This window comes from Rattus norvegicus, chromosome 8 (genome assembly GCF_036323735.1).
Source record: "Rattus norvegicus strain BN/NHsdMcwi chromosome 8, GRCr8, whole genome shotgun sequence".
In the NCBI taxonomy this organism is placed as follows: domain Eukaryota; kingdom Metazoa; phylum Chordata; class Mammalia; order Rodentia; family Muridae; genus Rattus; species Rattus norvegicus.
Window position 1 is genome coordinate 29,175,827 of NC_086026.1, and position 19,825 is coordinate 29,195,651.

Consider the following 19,825-nt stretch of genomic DNA (forward strand, 5'->3'; position numbering starts at 1 on the left):
TCCATGCAGACTGAGCACCTCCCACTGCCAGCAGTGGACACCAGCTGTTGACAGATGTGTTCTGTCCACAGAGCTATCTATCAGGACATGCAGTTTACACCGTGCTTTGCCACACATGATTCTCCTCACTCTGTCCTATCAACCAATCACCAGCTTTCCCTTTATCATAACTTCTTACTTCCTAATGCCTTTCTACCAACACTAAAATTTACCTGAATTCTAAACAGTTCAAACAGCTTTGCCTTTTCATACCTTTCAGGCACCATCTCCTTTCTCCTTTCCCTTTAGATAAAGGTCAGCCTGCCATCCCTCCCTCGTCTTCCTGCATTCCTCAGCAGATACTCACAGCAGACTGCACACTGAAACCTCAGCACGCATTTCAACCCTCAGTGGACAGAACCATCCCATTCTCAAAAACCTTCCATCTCCGCAGATTCTAATGACTGCAGTACTCTACATGAAAATGGCCCATAGCTCTACGGGAAGTACGGCCTTCCTGGAGTAGGTGAGGTCTCAGAAGCTCTCGGCTAGGCCCAGGGGCTCTGTCTTCCTGCTGCCTGCTGATCCAGATGTGGGCTCTCAGCTCCTACTCCAGCACCACGCCTGCCTGGATGCTGCTATGCTTCCCGCCAGGAAGATAATGAACTAAACCTCGAAACTGTAAGCCAGCCCCAATCAACTGTTTTCCTTTGAGAGACTAGTCATGGTCACGGTGTCTCCTCACAGTACTAGAAGTCCTAACTAAGACAGTGACACTCATGTATTCTCCAATCCATGTTTTAGCCACTCCTTTACTCCTTCTGTAGTAATCAAATGACTTTCTGGGGGAGGAATCGTCTCAACTCCCTGTGAGTATCATGCTCAGAAGTTTGTTCATGCATAAGGGTTGCTATCTCGCGAGCTTTGCAGAACTGTTTAGTACAAATAATCTAAAGGCTCCTGTCTCCAGGGACACAGGAGAAAAATGTAAGAATCTAGTACCGTGGTAGCCAAATGATGGTGGTCTTCAAACAGAAAAGTCACTGGTAATGCCAAATACTGCTAGTAAGTCATTTAGTGCATTTCCACTGCTCTCAGACTGGTCAATGAAAATCATGGATGAACTTGGGAAGAAAGGGAGAGGGAGGAGAAAGAAAGTGGGGAAGAGAGAAAGTAGTAAACCTATGGCAGTGACTATCACACTGGGAGTAGATTAGGAAATACTGAAGTATGCATGCATCTGAGTGTGCCTGCGTTTATGTGTAAGTAGAGGTGTACTCAAGACTAACTAGATTAGAGAAACAACTAGGTAGCATGTGGGTACTCAAAGGATTGCAGGCATGGTACACGGGTGCGCTGGTTCATTTTCTGTCAAGTTGGGACAAGCCAGGGTTATCTGGAAAGAGGAAACCTCAACTGAGAGAACACTTTATGGTGGTTTGGATGAGAATGGCCCCTGTTGGCTCATGTCGGAATGCCTGCTCCCTAGTTGGTGGATTACTGAGGAAGGTTTAGGAGTATGAAGTTTGAGGAGATATGTTGCCAGTGGTAGGCTTTGAGGTTTAAACCTCTCACTCAATCCAAGCCCAGTGTTGCAGCTCTCTGCCTACACCATACAGATCAGATGTAAACTCTCAAGTCACTGCTCTTGCACCTGCCCGCCAGCAACCCCCTCTTCATGAGCATCATGGACACAACCTCTGAAACTCTAAGCAAACCCCAACTAAATGCTTTCTTCTATAAGTTGTCTTCGTCATGGAGTTTCTTCACATCAAGAGAAGAGTAACAAAGACACCCCCCATCAGATTGGCTTATAGGCAAGCCTGAGGCATTTCCTGATTAGTGACTGATGAGAAAGGCCCAGCCCAATGTGGGTGGTAGCATTCCTGGGCAGGTGGTCCTGGATAACATAAGAAAGCAGGCTGGCCAAGCCACAGAGAAGAATCTAGTGAGCAACACCCCTTCATGCTGTCGGCTTTCATTCCCACTTCCAATGTTTGCCCAGACTTTCTGTTACGATGGACTTTAACATGCAAGCTCAAATAACCTGTTTGCTCGCCAGGTTGTTTATAATCAGGGCTTTATCACAACAGAGGGGCAAACTCCAATAGTAGAAAAGCTGAACAGCCTGTCTAAAAGAACTGCGGGGACAAAAATGGAGAAGAGACTGAGGGAAAGGAGGTCCGATGACCAGCCCAACTTATGGGAGGGCACCAAGGCCTGACACTATGACTGAGGCTATGGTGTGCTTACAGATAGGAGCCTGGCATGGCTGTCCTCTGAGAGTCCCTGCCAGCAGCTGACTGAGACAGAAGCAGATACTTATATCCAACCATTGCACTGAAGTCGGGGACCCCTATGGTTGAATTAGGGGAAAGATTGAAGAAACTTAAGGGGAGAGTGACCCCATAGGAAGACCAGAAGTCTCAACTTACCTAGACCCCAGGGAGCTCCTAGAGACTGAGCCACCAACCAACGGAAGCATACATAGGCCAGTCTGAGGCCCCTGGCACAAATATAGCAGAGGTCTGCTGGTTAGACTTTAGTGAAAGAAGATATGCTTAATCTTCCAAAGACTTGGGGCCCCAGGGAAGGGGAGGCCTGGGGGAGGGAGCACCCTCTTAGAGACAAGAGAGAGGAGGAATGGGACAAGGAACTGTGGGAGGGGGACCGAAGGGGGCAAAGACAGGAATGTAAATAAATAAAATAATAAAAATTGAGGAAAAAAAAAAAAAAAAAAAAAAAAAAAGAAAAGCTGAACAGCCACCAAGAAGAAATGTAGACTCTAAGAATTCTAACAAGTGTTTTAGAACCAGCATCTAGTTGAGTACTAAGAATCAGAAACTTAATAAAAGAATTGATTGTAAGGTCAGCAGTGAAGAGCTGTAGACTGTGACAGAAAATATCACAGGACAAGTGTTGTGGATTTGGCCTAAAGCTTGTATTATGTTATTTGGGTTCCCCAAATTGCACGAGAATCACACATGTAAAGACACTGAAGGTCCCTGCCCCGAGTAAGTTTCCACTAGTAAATAAAGTTGCCAGCTGCCAAGGGAGACATAGGTGGGACTTAAGGATTCATGGGCAAAGGGACAAAGAAGGAGGAGGACTTAAAATTGCCATGCCATGGGCTGGAGAGATGGCTCAGTGGTTAAGAGCACTGACTGCTCTTCCAGAGGTCCTGAGTTCAATTCCCAGCAACCACATGGTGCCTCACAACCATCTATAATCAGGTCTGGTGCTCTCTTCTGGTGTGTCTGAAGACAGCGACAGGGTACACACATACATGAAATAAATAAAAGAACTGCCATGCCAGGAAAGGCATAAGATCCAGGCCTGAGAACTGCAGAAGAGAGATCACACCAATCATGTAAGAGCTGGGAAGAGTGGCCCCAGGGCCACCCCCCTTCTACTCCCCCCCACACCAACTGGGTCTGGGGTAGCAAAGATGGAATACAGATTTTAGTAAGTAATAACTCAGGAGTACGGAGGGGAGGCAAAGATAGTGTGGAAGTTTGGGAGTGGCTCAGCCATTGAGCTGCTTAAGGCATATAAAACAGAAGGCAGTGCACGTGTGTAGAGATTTCCTCGTGCAGCCACCGCCTGGGAGATTAGAGCAGAGTAATCAACTACAGCAGCAACAACGGAGGTGCTAAGCGCACTAAAGGACGGAGGAATGGAACCAGTAGTTCATTAGGGAAGGAAGGTATTTAAACTATTACAAACCTGGGCCTGGAGAGCCACAACTATAACCCAAGAATTTGGGAGGCTGACACATGGGGATTAGGTCAAATCTGTAGCTAGCTTCTACTAGATTAAGAGACCCTGTCCTCTCAATCAAAAATTAAAATCCAGTCACCTCACTTCCGTGACCTTCCCATTTGTTGCTCACATTACCTGTTTGGTTTCTAGCTGTTTGCTTCTTGACTTTTCATCCTTCTCTGCACTCCAGAGACTGCCCTTGTCAAATCGGCCACGGAGACACGCCAGTTCCTTTTCACGCTCCTAAACATATTAAACAGCAGTGTTTTACTACCATTTCTAAAGGTAGATGTGGTAGCACGCAGCTCTGATCCTAGCACTTGGGAGGTAGAAGCAGTGAATTGGTTCAAGATCATTCTCGGCTACACAGCTAGTCTGAGATTAGCCTGGACTCCATAAGGCCTTATCAATACAAAGATTAAAAAAGACTGTTGTCTTCGGTTATTAAACACAAAGATTTACAACACAAGTAGAATATGATATATGATTTAACTGTCCAGTTTGCAGAGGTACAAAGAACCAAAATGCTGTTTATCAAACCCAGACTTAGTGATCAAACCTGTAATCCCAATACACGGAAAGCTGAGGTAGGACTGCTGAGAATATAGTGCTAGCCTGGGCTACTTAGTGAGTTCCAAGGTAACCTAGGCTACAGAATATGTCTTGTTAACTATCACATGTCCCCAAAAGAATTCTCTTTAGCTTAGTGAAAAAGACTCATATTTTGGCTGGAGGGATGGCTCAGTGGGTAAGAGGACCCAGGGTCAGTTGCCACCATCTGGAACTCCTGTTCAAGAAGATCCAATGCCTTCTTCTGGCCTCTGCAGGCATTGTACATTTGTGGTGCACAGATGCAAGCAAAACACACACACACACACACACACACACACACACACACACACAGACACAGACACACACACACACACACACACACACACACTTAAATTCAAGTAAATACATCTTTAAAAAAGAGACTCATATTAGGCTCTAACTGAGGTCATGTAATAAGTACTAAATGCAGACAGCCTTACCTGTTTGAGCTGCTGTGCTAAATGGGTAGTAGATGAACACGTGTTTTGCTTGAATAATCTTTCCTGGATAGCTTTTGTATTTGGAGTGATATTTGGGGTTCTATGAAATGCTCTGCAAGTTGGACTTTCTTTACTGTGTTCTTGACAACGCTCTCCAAAGCGTTCCAGGAAAGGCTTAATTCCTCTTCCTCCTACAGAAAACAGTTTTGCAATCTATTCAAAATAACTGGCAATTTTCATTTCCAAGGCAAAAATTCTAAACCCATTAGTTACAAAGTACTTTGTTTCTAGGAAGTCATTTATGAAAAGAATATTAAAATTGTTCAGCCTATTAAATATACACTTAAAATTTTTAATTTCATTTTTATTATTTTTAATCATGTATGTATGTATGTATGTATGTATGTATGTATGTATGTATGTATGTATGTATATATGTATGTATGTGTTTCTGTGTGGGGGTGACTGTGAGTACAGGTACCCAAGTAGGCCAGGTGTCAATTGCCCCAGAGCTGAGTCAGCTGACAAGAAAGCTGGGAATAGAACTTGGATCTAGACAGCTGTCCTCCGATTCCATGCAGGCCATAGCATGCATGTGTGCACATAAATCATTTTTTCTTCTATAAATTATAAGATACGCACCTCATCAAAAAGATGTCTTGATTTTATAGTCTTAAAAGAGTATTATTGTAAGAGCATAAAGTACTTTGACAGTAGAACAAATGGGAGACAGACAGACACTCTCTCTCTCTCTCTACATATATATATATAGTGCCACCTTTACCAAAAGGTTGTATTATTTAAAACAGGTTAATGTATCAGAGGTTGGGAACGCTTTCCTTTGATGAACAAAACAGTAAGAACTTGGGTCTTTATGGGCCCTATGGTGTCTGTTACGACTCTTCAATGTTGCATTAGAGACTGAAAAGAGCCACAGGAAAATACATAAATAGATGGATGTGGCTATCATAATATACTTTATTTGAAGAGGAAAGGAAAAAGCAAACAGCAAAACTCAACATATGGCCACACATGGAGGACTCCACATATCAATTATTACCACTGCAGATCATATATCAAGCTAGAATTCAATACAAAGAAACATCTATATTGGGTATCTCTGAGGAGCTGGTAATGTAATTCTGATTATATCAACTAATAAAGAAAAGTACAGAGTGCTTCATACCTAAGTCTTGCATCTTTAGAAACTTAGAAAAAAAGAACTAATCTGTGGGGCTGAGGGGATGGCTCAGCAGTTAAGAGCATTTGATGGTCTTGTCAAGGACCTGGGTTCAATACACAACACAGCACCGACACGGTGGCTCACAACCATCCATTACCTCAGTTCCTAGGGATCTGAAGCCCTCTTTGACTTTGCAGGGCATCAGGCACACAAGTAATTGATTCAAGCCAAACAACATACATATTCAGACAAAACAACATACACAAAGCATAAAACCAGTAGCTATATTGGAACCAGTCTGATTCCATCAAAGGACCTTGGAATTATTTCTTTTATGGTTCTGTTGTCATTGTCATCCTCACCTACCTCCAGCCTGCAAGAGTGGTAGAGATGAACCCAAGGCCTGTGCATGTGAGAAAAATGCTCCACCACTGAGCTCCACCTCTTGTTTCCAATTCTCATTTGAGAGCATCTCAAAATTGACTGTGGCATTCTACTTGCCCTACTCCTATCTCCATTTATAACGTAAGGAGTATAATCTCTAAAAGACTGAGTTCTCAGGAAGTTCAGCATAGGCTGGGGATGTAGCAGTTGATAGATTACATGCATGAGATGCGTGAATCCCTTAGGACTAATCCCCAGCACGGCATGCACGTCTGCAATCCCAACACTGGGGAACTGGAGTTAGGAAGATCTGAACTCCAAAGTTATCCTTACCCACACAGTGAACTCAGGGTAAGCCTGAGGCACACGAGATCCTGTTAAAAAGGACACACACTACACCTACACCCACATCCACAGTGGGGAGTGGGCATGGAGATGGTTCAGTGGAGCATTTGCTCTGCAAGCATGAGGACCTCAGTTTTAATCCTCAGAACCCGTGTAAAAACCCAGGTATGGCTGCATGTGCTTGCAACCCTGGCCTAGGAAAGTAGAGACCTACAACTCCCAGGCAATCACTGGCTCGATAGCTAGCCAAGTGGAGTTTCCAGTTTGCTGAGAGATCCTGTCTTAAGAGAAGAAGAAAGGAGGACAAACAATAGCCTCCTCCTGCTTTCACGTGCACATAAAGGCACACCCACCCACATGCTCAGATGTATGCACACACATAAAGTTAAACACAGCTCACAGTACAGTCTGTCACCATATGTTTTTGCTAACTTTTTTTAGTCCTGTGTTTCTCAATTGATGATATGTGCAGCACACCAGATGAGTCACAAGATAAATGCAGCACTTTTTGGAACATCAGCTTACTACTCTAAGAAGTACGAACCTTTATTTATATACAAAAAGCACATATAATCTATGTAAATATAAGGGGAGTGCAATATTTTATATGCATATTAGCTTTTCTCTGCTGTTGGGGTGGGGCAGAAACAAGTGGATCCTAGGAGCTTGATGGCCTTCTATGTTAGTCAGAGTAAAGATTAGAAAGCAGTGTTCCACACACAAAGTTATGACTGGCTCACTGACATTCCCTAAAATATAAGTTTCTAATTGTATGTGCTTTTATACATCAAAAACTGAAGGAAGAAGAAGAAGAAAAAAAAAAAGGTAGGTTGATAATAGATGCTTATGTAATCCCAGCCCCCTGAAGACTATGGAGATTACAAAATGGAGACCAGCCTGGGCTACTGTAAGTCCCAAGTCAGCCTGATATAAAAAACAAATGAACAGTAAGTAAAATGTTGAAAACAAGTGTCTTGAATCTACACAACAGTTTCAAATACGTAACCTGGTGTTGCAAGTTTGTCCTTGGACTGTGACTGTAGACAAACTTCCTTGTTAGCTCCCTCTTTGGGCTGAAGTGCCTGGGATAAAGTTGGCTTCTCACATGGTTTCAACACCTCTGTTTTCAGAGGACTAACAGTTTTGTGAAGTAGCTCAGGACTCTGCACCTCACAGTTTCTAGTGATGAATGGAGCGGATCTCACAGGGGAAGAAGATGCTTTCTGAAACACGACAACATGTAGCAGAATAAACTGATCATCATCGTCATAGCACAGATGCACAGAGCCATTTAAGCTACATTTCCTGTGGAGCCACTATACAAAGTTACCAAAAATAAATCAACTTATAAAATGCTATTATTTAAATTAATAGGCAATTCAGTCTCATATTGATAGCTTAGTACTTATCAGGGGTTGGGTCACTCCTAGTTTTATTTAAAAAAAGTTCTCAAATTATTGAACTAGTATTTTATTAAACTATATTACATCGAGTTATTTTTATTTGTATTTTTAAGTAAGTTAATATCAATTCAATAAGATATGAGTTGAGTATTCCTTACTCAAAGTACTTTGGATTGTTTTTGAAATGAGGTATCATTGGGATGGGACCCAAGTTTAAACACAAATTCAATTCTGTCTTATATATACTTTACACACTGCCTGAAAGCAATTTTGTATTAGCTTAAAAAAATAATTTTGGGCTGGAGAGATGGCTCAGCGGTTAAGAGAGTTCAAATTCCAGCAACCACATGGTGCTCACAACCATCTGTAATGAGATATGATGCCCTCTTCTGGTGTGTCTGAGGACAGCTACAGTGTACTTATATATAATAAATAAATAAATCTTAAAGAAAAAATTTCATGTGGTAAGGTTGGGGATATAATTCAGTGACCCAGTGTTTGCCTAGTATATGTAAAAGCTTGGATTCAGTTCCAGGTACCACAAATAATACAATGCATGAAGTAAGCTCCTTGTGAAATTTTCCACTTGTAGTATCACGGGTGAATACTCAAAGGCTTCATTCAGATTTTAAAACATTTCAGACTTCAAATTTTCAGATTAGGAATGCTCAACACACCCTAAGTATCATGGAATTAAAAGCAGATTATAAAATATAAATAAGTTTCAGCCAGGAATTATGGTGAGTACTTTATATATATTAGCTTATTTTTTTAATAACCTCATTCCGTGATTTTACATATGGAAAAACAAGCCTTTACAATGTTAAGGAACTGTACAGAGTCACATTTCTCACTGTTTCAGAGCTGGGACTCGAGGCAGGTCTAACTCCAAAGCTCCTGTCTACACTGACAGGCAAGTCTCATGAACACGACATACAGTCTTTTTCCTTTTTTAAAAAAACTACTGAGGTAATAAATAGCACATGCATAAGGTAAAAGTTTGAAATACTTCAAGGGTTTGAAAAATGTTACCCCTGATATTCCTGTTTCAGTGTGCCTTCCTTAGAAGCAACTATAGACAAAGGTTTATACTATCTCTCTAGAAATATTCAGTCTTATATTTATAGATATCCATAAAAGTGCTGTAATCAAGGAATTAATTTTAGTTATTTGCCTAATGACAAAAAAGAGGCCCCATCATATCCCATTATTACATACTCTGGATTTATTTATTTACTTATTTATTTTTATTCATTATTTTTAGTTTAGATTTTAAAAATTTAATTTAATATTATTTCAGTCACGAAATTAATTTATCTTAGATAAATTACCAAATTTATAGTTTTCACTTTTTATGAGACATATAAATATGTCACAATCCACTACATAATACATAGATTATACATATAGTATAAAATGTAGTATAATATATATATGTATATATATATTAATTACCATTTATAACAGAAGTTTCAAAAGACCTAAATGATATTGACTCACCACAGGGCTGGACACTGAGGCTTTAAGCAAAGGCCCATCGGCAGCATTTGAAGTTGGGTCTTTCTTGACAGAGGCATTGCCATCCCTTTGGGAACAGCATGTAGCTTCCTGCTGAACACTGCTACTATTGATGCTAGCAGATGGTCCACTTGCAGAGGAGGATTTGGATAAACAAGCGGTACCAGGCTGTTCTTGTACACTATTTTGCTTTGCAGATGAGTAGCTTACATCATCTTCCCAGGAGCAAATCGTTGCAGCAAGGTTGGCCAGACGGCCCCTTCTCCCAACTGGGGTAGCTGAGGCATTTGAAACGGGTGGCTTGGAAGGTGAGGCAGGCTTTTCCTCAGATGGCATTGGTGAGAAGTGTGAGCTTTCTGATACATCATCTGAAAATGTTTTCAGAAAAATCAAAAGCCATACTCAACAGTTATTCTTATAACCATATGATCACTTAATATAGAATTAAAAAATTTTTAAACTTAAATTTTATACTCAGGAAATTTATTACATTACTCAAATATGACATCTTTTCAAATTAAATGGTACTTAATCCAAATTTAAATGCCCTTGACATGTACTTTTTTCTACAGTTTTTTGTTCGTTTGATTTTTCGAGACAGGGACTCACGATGTGGTCCTGGCTCTCCTGGAGCTCCCTCTGTAGATCACACTGCACACAGATCCCCCTGCCTCTGCCTCCTAAGCGCTGGTTAAAGGTGTGTGTACTCGCTTGTGAGGTTTTTGCTTTTTGTTCTGGATGGGTTATGGATGCTGTAAGAAGTCACTGGAGGGCTGGGGAGATAGTTCAGGAGTTGACGGATGATGGGTAACAAACGCAAAGCTCTAGGGCAGAAGAGAAGAGGCACCCTGCACATACACATACAATCTAGCAAGCACTTGCCACATGTGCTCAGGGCACTGGAATGTGCTAGGGGAACTGAGAAACTGAATCCTATTTCAATTAATTTAAATACAACTTAAATCTCAGCTAGTCGTACCCAATGCAGGGGCTAGGCCAAGGTTTGGTGCAGAGCTTACCCTACATACACAATCAAAAGAGACTCCCTCCTTACCCTCCTTCTGCCCAAACTTCAACCCTGGCCTGAAATTTTAATCTCATCCCTCTATAACTTCAGAAATCTTGCTCCAAAATTTTTTCCTCCCTATAAACTCTTTTCAGCATATATATATATATATATATATATATATATATATATATATATATGTGCTGAAATAAGTTCATTTTACTTAAAAATAAAAATAAGGCACTGATAAAATGGCTCAGTGGGCATAGATAGCACTTTTCAATTTATGGGTCACAACTCCTTTGAGGTCAAAGATCTTTTCATAAGGGTCACCTAAGACCATCTGAATATTATATATTTACATTACCATTCACAACAGTAAGAAAATTAGTTATGAAGTAACAACAAAAGTAATTTTATGGTTGGGGCCACAACATGAGAGACTGTATCAGAGGGTCACAGCACTGGGAAGGTTGAGAACTACTGGTTTAGATGCTTGCTGCCAAGCCTATCTGAGTTCCATTCACCAGACCCACACGGTGACAAGAGACAAGTGAATCCTGCAAGTTGGTCTCTGACATCTACATAAATGCCAGGCACATGTGCGCATACATGTACAATAATAGCTTTAAAATAAGTAAATAAAAATTAAAAAGGGAGGGCTGGAGAGATGGCTCAGTGGTTAAGAGCACTGACTGCTCTTCCAGAGGTCCTGAGTTCAATTCCTAGCAACCATATGGTGGCTCACAACCATCTGTAATGAGATCCGATGCCTCTTGTGTCTGAAGACAGCTAGAGTGTACTCATACACATAAAATCTTCAAAATGAATAACTAAAATAAAAAGGGGAGAGAGGAAGCAATCTCAAACTTTCTGCTGCCCAGTACTAATGAACTTCAGTTAGAATGCACAGTAATGAGGGGCTGGAGAAATGGCTCAGTGCGTGAAGGTCATTAAGGGCTGTTTTTAACACACACACACACACACACACACACACACACACACACACACACACACACACACACACACGCAAACATGCCCCTACTAAATAAGTGTTCTTTTAAAAATTTGGTATATAGGCTGCAGAGATGGCTCACAGTTAAGAGTACTTGATGCTCTCCCAGAGGACAAGGGTTCAATCCCCAGCACCTACATAATAGCTTGCAGCAGTCCTTAACTCCAGACCCAGGGGATCTGACACCCTCTTCTGGGCGCAACTGGTGCTGGGAATGCATGTGATATGCATACTTACATGCAGGCAAATTTAATATCCACAGTGCAGTCTATCAATTCATTCAGACTGCTTCATCCTCGTTCTGGCTATGCATCCAGGTTAAAGGCTTTATAACACAGAGACAAAGGTACATCTTGGCTTCCTCATACTTCAGAGATGCTAATCCAAACTTTCCCTATCTACATTTCCTCTGCACTGCATATTATATTACACTTTAATAGAATATGGGTATTTCAGGAAGCCATTCTTACATAACAAGTTAGAAGATCAGTAAAGTTAGCTGCGACAAAAAATAGCCACGAACTTGCTTGCCAGCCCCTATCTGTGTCCAGAACTGCAGTGTAAGGATATGCTTTACAGCTCACTGTACTGGGCTGGGGTGCTTTGTTTTGGCATCTTTTCCCCACCAAGCAGGAGGGTACACCCGTCTGTGTCTTTAGTGAGGAATGAACATGAGAGATAGAACTTCCTGAATACAGAGCTGAGGTCAGGACTTTTTCTCTGCAACCAGGAAGTAATTCAGTTTTAGGTGAAGTTTGTCCTGGTTCAACCTCATCATCTACCTAAGTAAAAATGCTCTTCTCCCTCACTGGTTTTGTGGATACACTCCTGGTACACTAGTCATCTTCAAGCAAAGAATACATACACAGATTTGTCATGCTACTCCAGGCAGGCCACAAATCTATCATCCTCCTGCATCAGCCTCCCAGGTGCTGGGATTACAAGCATGTACCACCACATCCAGCTCCATCTGCATCTTACCAAAAGCAACTCAGGGACCACCACCGTACGAATCATTTATACCTGTGATCTCACTATCCCAATGGCGCCGCTGCTCAGCAAGCTTTTGCATTCGAGTTTTAACTGAGGAGGTGGTGGATGCTTTGCCTGTGCTGAGGAGCGATGCTGGGGCAGCCACAGAATCACTGATGGCAGCCGGTGCTGGGGGCTTCATCTGCCGGGGCGCAGGCTTTGGAGAACAAGGCTTTGCAGCATCAACAGGTTCTTTATTTTCTAAGTCCGAAGCTTCCACTTCGATTTTGTCAGAACAACGTTTTTTTGATGGTGATGGTTTTGTACATGATTTTTCTAGATCCAAAAGAACAACAAAAGTAACACTGAAACCTCTGCAGTTTTCACAGCCTAAAAAACTAGAAGTGGGTACGTAACAATCAATAAGGAAGGTATCAGATCTCTCTAGTGCCTTAGCTACTTAAAAGAAAAATGCAAAAGTCTTTCTTTCATGAACACCAAAATACGACAGGAAAACAAACCCCTTTTTAGGCGAACATGTCATTTTTCTGTTAAAAAGTCACTGAAAATAAGTTTAAATATTTTCAAGGTGTATGTATAAGATTTTATGTAATTTTAAGACAACAGGAAAGTGAACAGCACATCCACAACAATAACCATGTCTTCTAAAGAATTTGAAGGATCTCATAGCTGAATCACTTCGTTTTAGGGAAGAAAAGTCAAGCCAAGAGAAATTAAGTTGTAGAAAATGGATTTTCTGCTTGTTTTTGAAACAACGTGTCATGGACAATAACTACAAGTCGAAGGATACCTCACCTGAGGCTTGGGCAAGAAGTGGGCTCTGAAGACACCTGTGCTGTCTTATCCATACCAAACAAAATCAGCATCTCATAATCTAACCTCTGAACATCAATAATGTGAGTGAAAAATCCGAAAGGCGCCATTCAAAGTAAAGTATTTTGCTTCTATCCAAGAGTGAGTCAACAGTTCTTTTGAAGTGACTATGTGCATGTGCTATGTGTGTATGCATACTGCTCTGTGTGTGGGCACAGATGTGTGTAGGTACATGTGCAAGTGAAGTCAGGTTGTCACGGGTGTCCTCTGTGTGTTCCACCGTATCATCTTATAAACTGAAGCAGGGTCTCTCTTGGGAGTCCAGAGCTCATCAATCCAGCTGGTCTACATCTCCAGTGGCCATAGCAGCCCTGTCTCCCACCTCCTGTGCCCCTGTCCAGCCCCGGCATTGACATGGATGCTGAGGGGTACAGACTCAGGCCCTACACTTGTACATCAAGTGCTTTATCCACGGAGCCATCTCCCCGGCTCAAAAAATGAATATTTTAAATAAGGATGAAAGGCCGGTAAGATGGTTCAATGTTAGCACGCTTACTACACATTCCTAGACACCTGAGTTTGACTCCCAGAACCTACTTGAAGATGAAAAGAGAAACCAACCTCCACACTTGCACCATGGCACACTTGCCTACACACAATATATATTCTTGTAAACAAACAAAAAAATCAGGAGGTGCCCACCAGAACCAACATGGCGGCTAACAACTCCAGGGGATTCAATGCCCTCTTCTGGTTGTCTACAGACACTGTATACATGCATGCAGGTAAAACATCCATACACATAAAATAAAATTCATTTCAAAAAAGGTTTTAAAAATGTTTAAGAGTGAAATTCATAAAAAAGTCAGTTTCCCTGGCTGTCTAACCAAGTTCTCTGTCTGGCCTGATGTAGCAACCTTGAAATGTAAGAGAAGGCTGTTCTTGCCCAAGAAGTCTGCTGTATTTGCCTCCCAAAGACTGGTTCTTCTACACGCGTAACGAGACGCTGGGTTTACCGTGTACTCTAAATCCACACCGGTTTTACTTTTCTCAAGTCTTTTACCTTCACCCCCTGCCAGTAGGGGCTGCTGCTGATTACTTGCTTCTGAAAGTGGCTCTCGGCCTCGCTTCGCGTGAGGTGCAGACCTTGCTGCTGCAGTGGGCCTCTCAGCCATTTTTCTCTGAAGATTCTCTCGTCTGGCACGTGTCCGTTCTAGCAACTTCTATATTATACCAGGATTAAGACATAATGTTAGATAAAGGTTCACAAAACCTCAGATGCCTTCAAAATCAACAACTTTATGTAAGATAATAGTGAACACATTTCAAAGATAAAATCTCAAGTAACTAAACCAAACTTTACCGACCAAGCGCCCACATTAATTACTGCTGTCACTATAAATAAATAAATGAAATAAATGTAACGATACTTATATCAGATTTTAAATGCTGTATTTTTTATTCCAATCAAAAGGTATAATCAGGGACTGAGGTGATAGCTTAGTCAGACCCCCAGGACTCACAGAAAGCCAAGCACGGCAGCATTCAAGAACCACTAGGGATGGGGAAGGACAGGAGCATTCCTGAAACTCATTAACTGGCCAATCAAGCCAATCAGAGAGTCAGATTGGGTGAAAAACCCAATTTCAGAATATAAGGTAGAGAAAGACTAAGAACATGTGTGATGCCAACCCCCTGCCTCTATGTGCCCATGTGTGCACACCTGCACACATAGCTGTGCCAACATATTCATACAAAGGTAATCTGTATCACCACTTGAATCTGGGCTGGCTGGCCTGGACTTATGGTTTGCTTTGACTGTCATAAATAATATACTATGTAACATTCAACGCTAGCTCAAAGTCTCCCAGCTTCTGCACTCTCTTTCTTGGACTGGCACATCATGTGAAAAGCCAGGTTTGACACACTAGAGGAACAGCTCCAGTGAATGCCAGCATTATGGCATTAAGCTCCAGATATTTTGCCATAACAGTAAGAAATGCTTTATGATTACAGACAAAAGGAAGAGATGAACAGCTAGCTGAGCTCCACATAAACGAGAGTGGTTGTAGCTGTGGAGGACCAAGGAGGGAGCACAGTGAGACTGCTCAGCAGGTTCAAGCATATGCTACAAAGACTGACTCCAGAATTCAGTCCCTGGAGGAAAGAACAGTTGTTTTCTGAGCTTCACACATGTGCCTGACATATGCGCACTACCATCTGCACACACACACACACACAAGTAAATAGATGTAACTGTGTATGTTTGGATGTAAATATGCACACATGCATCTAACTGCCCACGGAGGCCAGAAAAGGGTAATGTGCTGGATCCCCTGGAGCTAGAGTTACAGGTTACAGGCGGTTGTGAACTGCTCAATGTGAATGCTGGGAACAGAACTCCATTCCTCTAGAAAAGCAACTCTCTTAAACCAGTGAACTATATCTATAGCACCAAGAGAAAATTTAAATTAGAAAAAATTATTAGTGTGCGCATGTGTATGAATATACATACTGGTGTCTGAAGAGGATGACAGACCCCTGGAATTGGAGTTACAGATGACTGTGAATATCACACAGGTATTGGGGGACCCAAACCAAGTCCTCTGCAAGAGCAACATGCGCTCTTCACTGCTTAAGCCATCTCTTCAATTTCCCCATTAAAAAAGTTAACAGAGGGCCTGGAGAGATGACTCAGTGGTTAAGAGCACTGATTGCTCTTCCAGAGGTCCTGAGTTCAAATCCCAGCAACCACATGGTGGCTCACAACCATCTGTAATGGGATCTGATGCTCTCTTCTGGTGTGTCTGAAGATAGTGACAGTGTACTCACATATATAAAATAAATAAATCTTAAAAACAAAAAACAAAAATTAACAGAAAGATGTTGTTGTTTAAGTATGTCAGTATGCTAGGTAGAAAAATAGTCCCTCAAACATGCCTGTGCTCATGCCTTTGACTTATAAATGTTCGTGCTACCTTAGAACAAAAGGAATTTTGCTAATGTGATTAAGAATCTTGGGGATTGGGGCTGGGGATTTAGCTCAGTGGTAGAGCGCTTACCTAGGAAGCGCAAGGCCCTGGGTTCGGTCCCCAGCTCCGAAAAAAAAAAAAAAAAGAATCTTGGGGATTTAGTTCAGTGGTAGAGTGCTTGCCTAGCAAGTGCAAGGCCCTGGGTTCGGTCCTCAGCTCCGGGGGGGGGGGGGGGGGGGGGAATCTTGATATGTAAACATTATCTTGGGTTATCTGAATAGACCCAAGAATATTGCGATGGTTCTTCCAGTGTAACCCAATGGTGTACAGTGGGGAGGGAGGAAGGACCAGTCAGGAAGGATGATGGCAGAGGCAGACATAGATGGATGAGAACTGAAGCAATTCATTTGTTCCTGAAGACAGGGTCTCTGTAGCCCTGGTTTTCCTGGAATCCATCACGTAGACCAAGCTGGTCTCAAATTCACAAAAGATCCACTTGCCTCTGCTTCCTGAGTCTGGCTTAAGTCCCTAAATTTATAATAATTTGTAATAGCTTCAAAACTAATACACCCAGATATGAAACTGTGACAAACAACAACAAAAATAACTGTAACTAGTCTTCCTAACAGACATCCCAAGGAGAAAAATCCTAATCTTGTATTTTATTAAATAAATACTAATCATAAATACTGCTTTTCTCTCACTCTGTATCAAGACACTCCTATTTGAATCAAAATGTTATAAAACAATTTATTCTCCCTTGAAATGTACACAATTAAAGAAGAACACAGATGATCACTACCCTGCATATAATGATCAGTAATAGCTATTTTTGACCCATTTAATTCTTTAATTAAAATATAATTAAGGGGTGGGGATTTGGCTGAGTGGTAGAGCACTTGCCTAGCAAGCGCAAGGCCCTGGGTTCGATCCCCAGCTCCGAAAAAAAAGAATAGAAAAAAAAATACAATTAAGAAACCCTTGGAAGGAGCATGAGCTCTGTTAAGATAGTAGCCACTCTTGCAGGTCTTATAAGGTTAAGGAGGGAAGGAGAAAGCAAAGGAAGGGCTACAAAGCTAGGTCAAGTTAGCTTGGTCTCCAGAACAAGACTCTGCTTACAACAACACAAAGTGTGAACTGTTGCAGGATATTTGATCACACTGTGAACCCTGAGATTGTGTTGTTTACTGGGAGAAAAAAAAAACCTGGTTTTAGTTGTGGTGTACCTCAGCTCTAGCACACACCTTTAATCCAAGAGCTTTCGGCTTGAATATTGTAGACAGGATTAAATGAAGTCAACCATAGGCCAGAGCTGGAGTAGGCAACCAGGTGACAGGGAGCAAACATAGGAAAAAACATAGAGAGGGAATCGGGAGAACAGAGAGGCTCACAGGAAGCAGAAAGGAGGGAGGTTCAGTTTGAGGGGCTTTTGAGATGGGTGAAGAACTTCCTTTTAGGGTGTTGGCTATGGAGAAAGGTCAGCTGGGTGCCTTCTCTGCCTCTCTGAGCTAGCAGGCTTTCACCCCAGCATCTGGTCCCTGAGTAGAAAAATCAAACAGTTGAAATTTTGTTAAAAACAACAATGAACTAAATTTGGGTTAAGGCGCAACTCTCTGCACTTAGAAATATCTTCTAACTTAAGGTTCATTGAAAGAAGTAATAATCAAAAGGCTGTGCAATTAAAATATTGTGTGTGCACAAGACCTTTTTCCCCTAAAGAAGTCTCCTCCAACATTTCAAAAGTGATCAGACTTCTATACAAATTCATCATGGTTTGATAGCTCTTTCATGATAAAATACGTCACTCTGAAAAAACAAAGCTGCCCTAACTAATTATATCCATCCAGGGGCATGCCCAACATTCCGCTCTCCACAGTCAAGTACTTGAGTCACTACAGCTTCTATTGCTATGAGCAATGGTTCACAACGGAAAAATGTGGCTTTGCCATTCAAACACACAGTGCTCTATTGTTTGCAATGGATTCAAACTCACAGATGTAAAAATAAAATAAACATTTAAATATTCTAAATAGCAAAATCTGGTTAATACGTGAGAAAGGGTTTTTTTATTGAAGAAATAATGTCGAAATTACATAAAGGTACATGTTCAATATTTTAAGTACACCTTCCTTAAATTGTATCATGAATTTAAAAATTCTTTTAAATAAAAAGTACGTTTAATGTTGGAGAAAATCTGACTGGAAAGGAAAAAGAACAGTTGACTTGGGACACAAGCATTCTGGAAGGAAGTGCATTTAGCACGGAGTGCACGAGAGTGAGTAGTGTGAAGAGTGACTCACAGCGAAGGGCTGCACACTGGAGGTTACGTGTGCATTTATAAAGCAGAAAGGACAGGGTAATGCCAGGACAAGCAGGACATCAGAGCAGCAGGGAGGCGGGGCTGAAGGAAAGGGTATTTACAGGACTGTAGCATTTGGAATAGGAATTATTAAGAGAATAAGGTCCTAATGTTCTGGCATTGATGGAACACGATAATTTCTTTTCTGTTTTATGATGGCATTGATAAATAACCACCCTGGGAGAATTTTAAAAAACAATCTCTCAAATAATCTTTCTGTGTTGCATGGTTCTGAGTAAGACCCTGGCTGAGAAAGTTATTTTATACTGGCATTCAGTCCCTTGTAGATAAACAAAAACAAAAACAAAAAAAAAGCTGTGTAAGAAATTCACTTCGCAGTACAAAAATGTTATGAATGCTATCACTGAGCACCCAGTCGTTGAAACTCACCCTGTGTTCTCATTACCAATTAAGGAAAAGATTTCACATCTGTGCTTACTACAACTGGCCTAGCGTTTACAAGCTACCCATTAAGGCATGTACATTTTCAAACACATTCTAAAAGGACCCGAACAAAAAAGATTTTTCATCTGAGTTTTGTACTACATTCCAAAGTATTTTTAAGTAAAAGTACAAATTTAAACCAACTTTCCAAAGTGTTTTGTTCCTGTATATAGCACTATTCAAAGCAATTTTACTCTTTTAGTAACAAAATATCATTGCTAAAGTCAATAATATCTACAGTTGTGGTAATTTTACTGCATGCAAGTTTTAATACATGCTTTCAATAAAAAATTCAAACTCATAAGCAAATGTGCAAACACACACACACACACACACACACACACACACACACATGAACATATAAACCTTGCCTCAGAAAATGATTTTATATATGTATATATAAGTTGCACTTGGAATAATGGGCTGGCTTGAACTCAGGCCTCTGCCTTCTAAGCGCAACACAAAGCCCAGCTCACATAAATAACATTTTTAAAGATTCAATGTAAGGGACAGATATCTGGGACAGAATAATTGTCTCTATTCTCTATAGCTGCTATAAAATATTATGTTGTGGATGCTTCTATTATAATTTTTTTCAAATTCATTTATTTTTATGTG

General features: G+C 41.2%; 1 protein-coding gene across 2 annotated transcripts in view; it reads right to left on the reverse strand.

Annotated features, from left to right (window-relative positions):
• Anln (anillin, actin binding protein) overlaps nucleotides 1–19,825 on the reverse strand; it is a 63,292-nt gene that overhangs the window by 41,605 nt on the left and 1,862 nt on the right. For both annotated transcript variants that reach the window (NM_001427480.1, XM_039082267.2), the window contains exons 2-7: nucleotides 14,496–14,655; nucleotides 12,650–12,934; nucleotides 9,588–9,973; nucleotides 7,691–7,907; nucleotides 4,773–4,963; nucleotides 3,877–3,984 (exon numbers count right to left, since the gene is read on the reverse strand). In NM_001427480.1, the coding sequence (NP_001414409.1) occupies nucleotides 3,877–3,984; nucleotides 4,773–4,963; nucleotides 7,691–7,907; nucleotides 9,588–9,973; nucleotides 12,650–12,934; nucleotides 14,496–14,655 (1,347 nt within the window). The remainder of the gene's footprint in view (nucleotides 1–3,876; nucleotides 3,985–4,772; nucleotides 4,964–7,690; nucleotides 7,908–9,587; nucleotides 9,974–12,649; nucleotides 12,935–14,495; nucleotides 14,656–19,825) is intronic.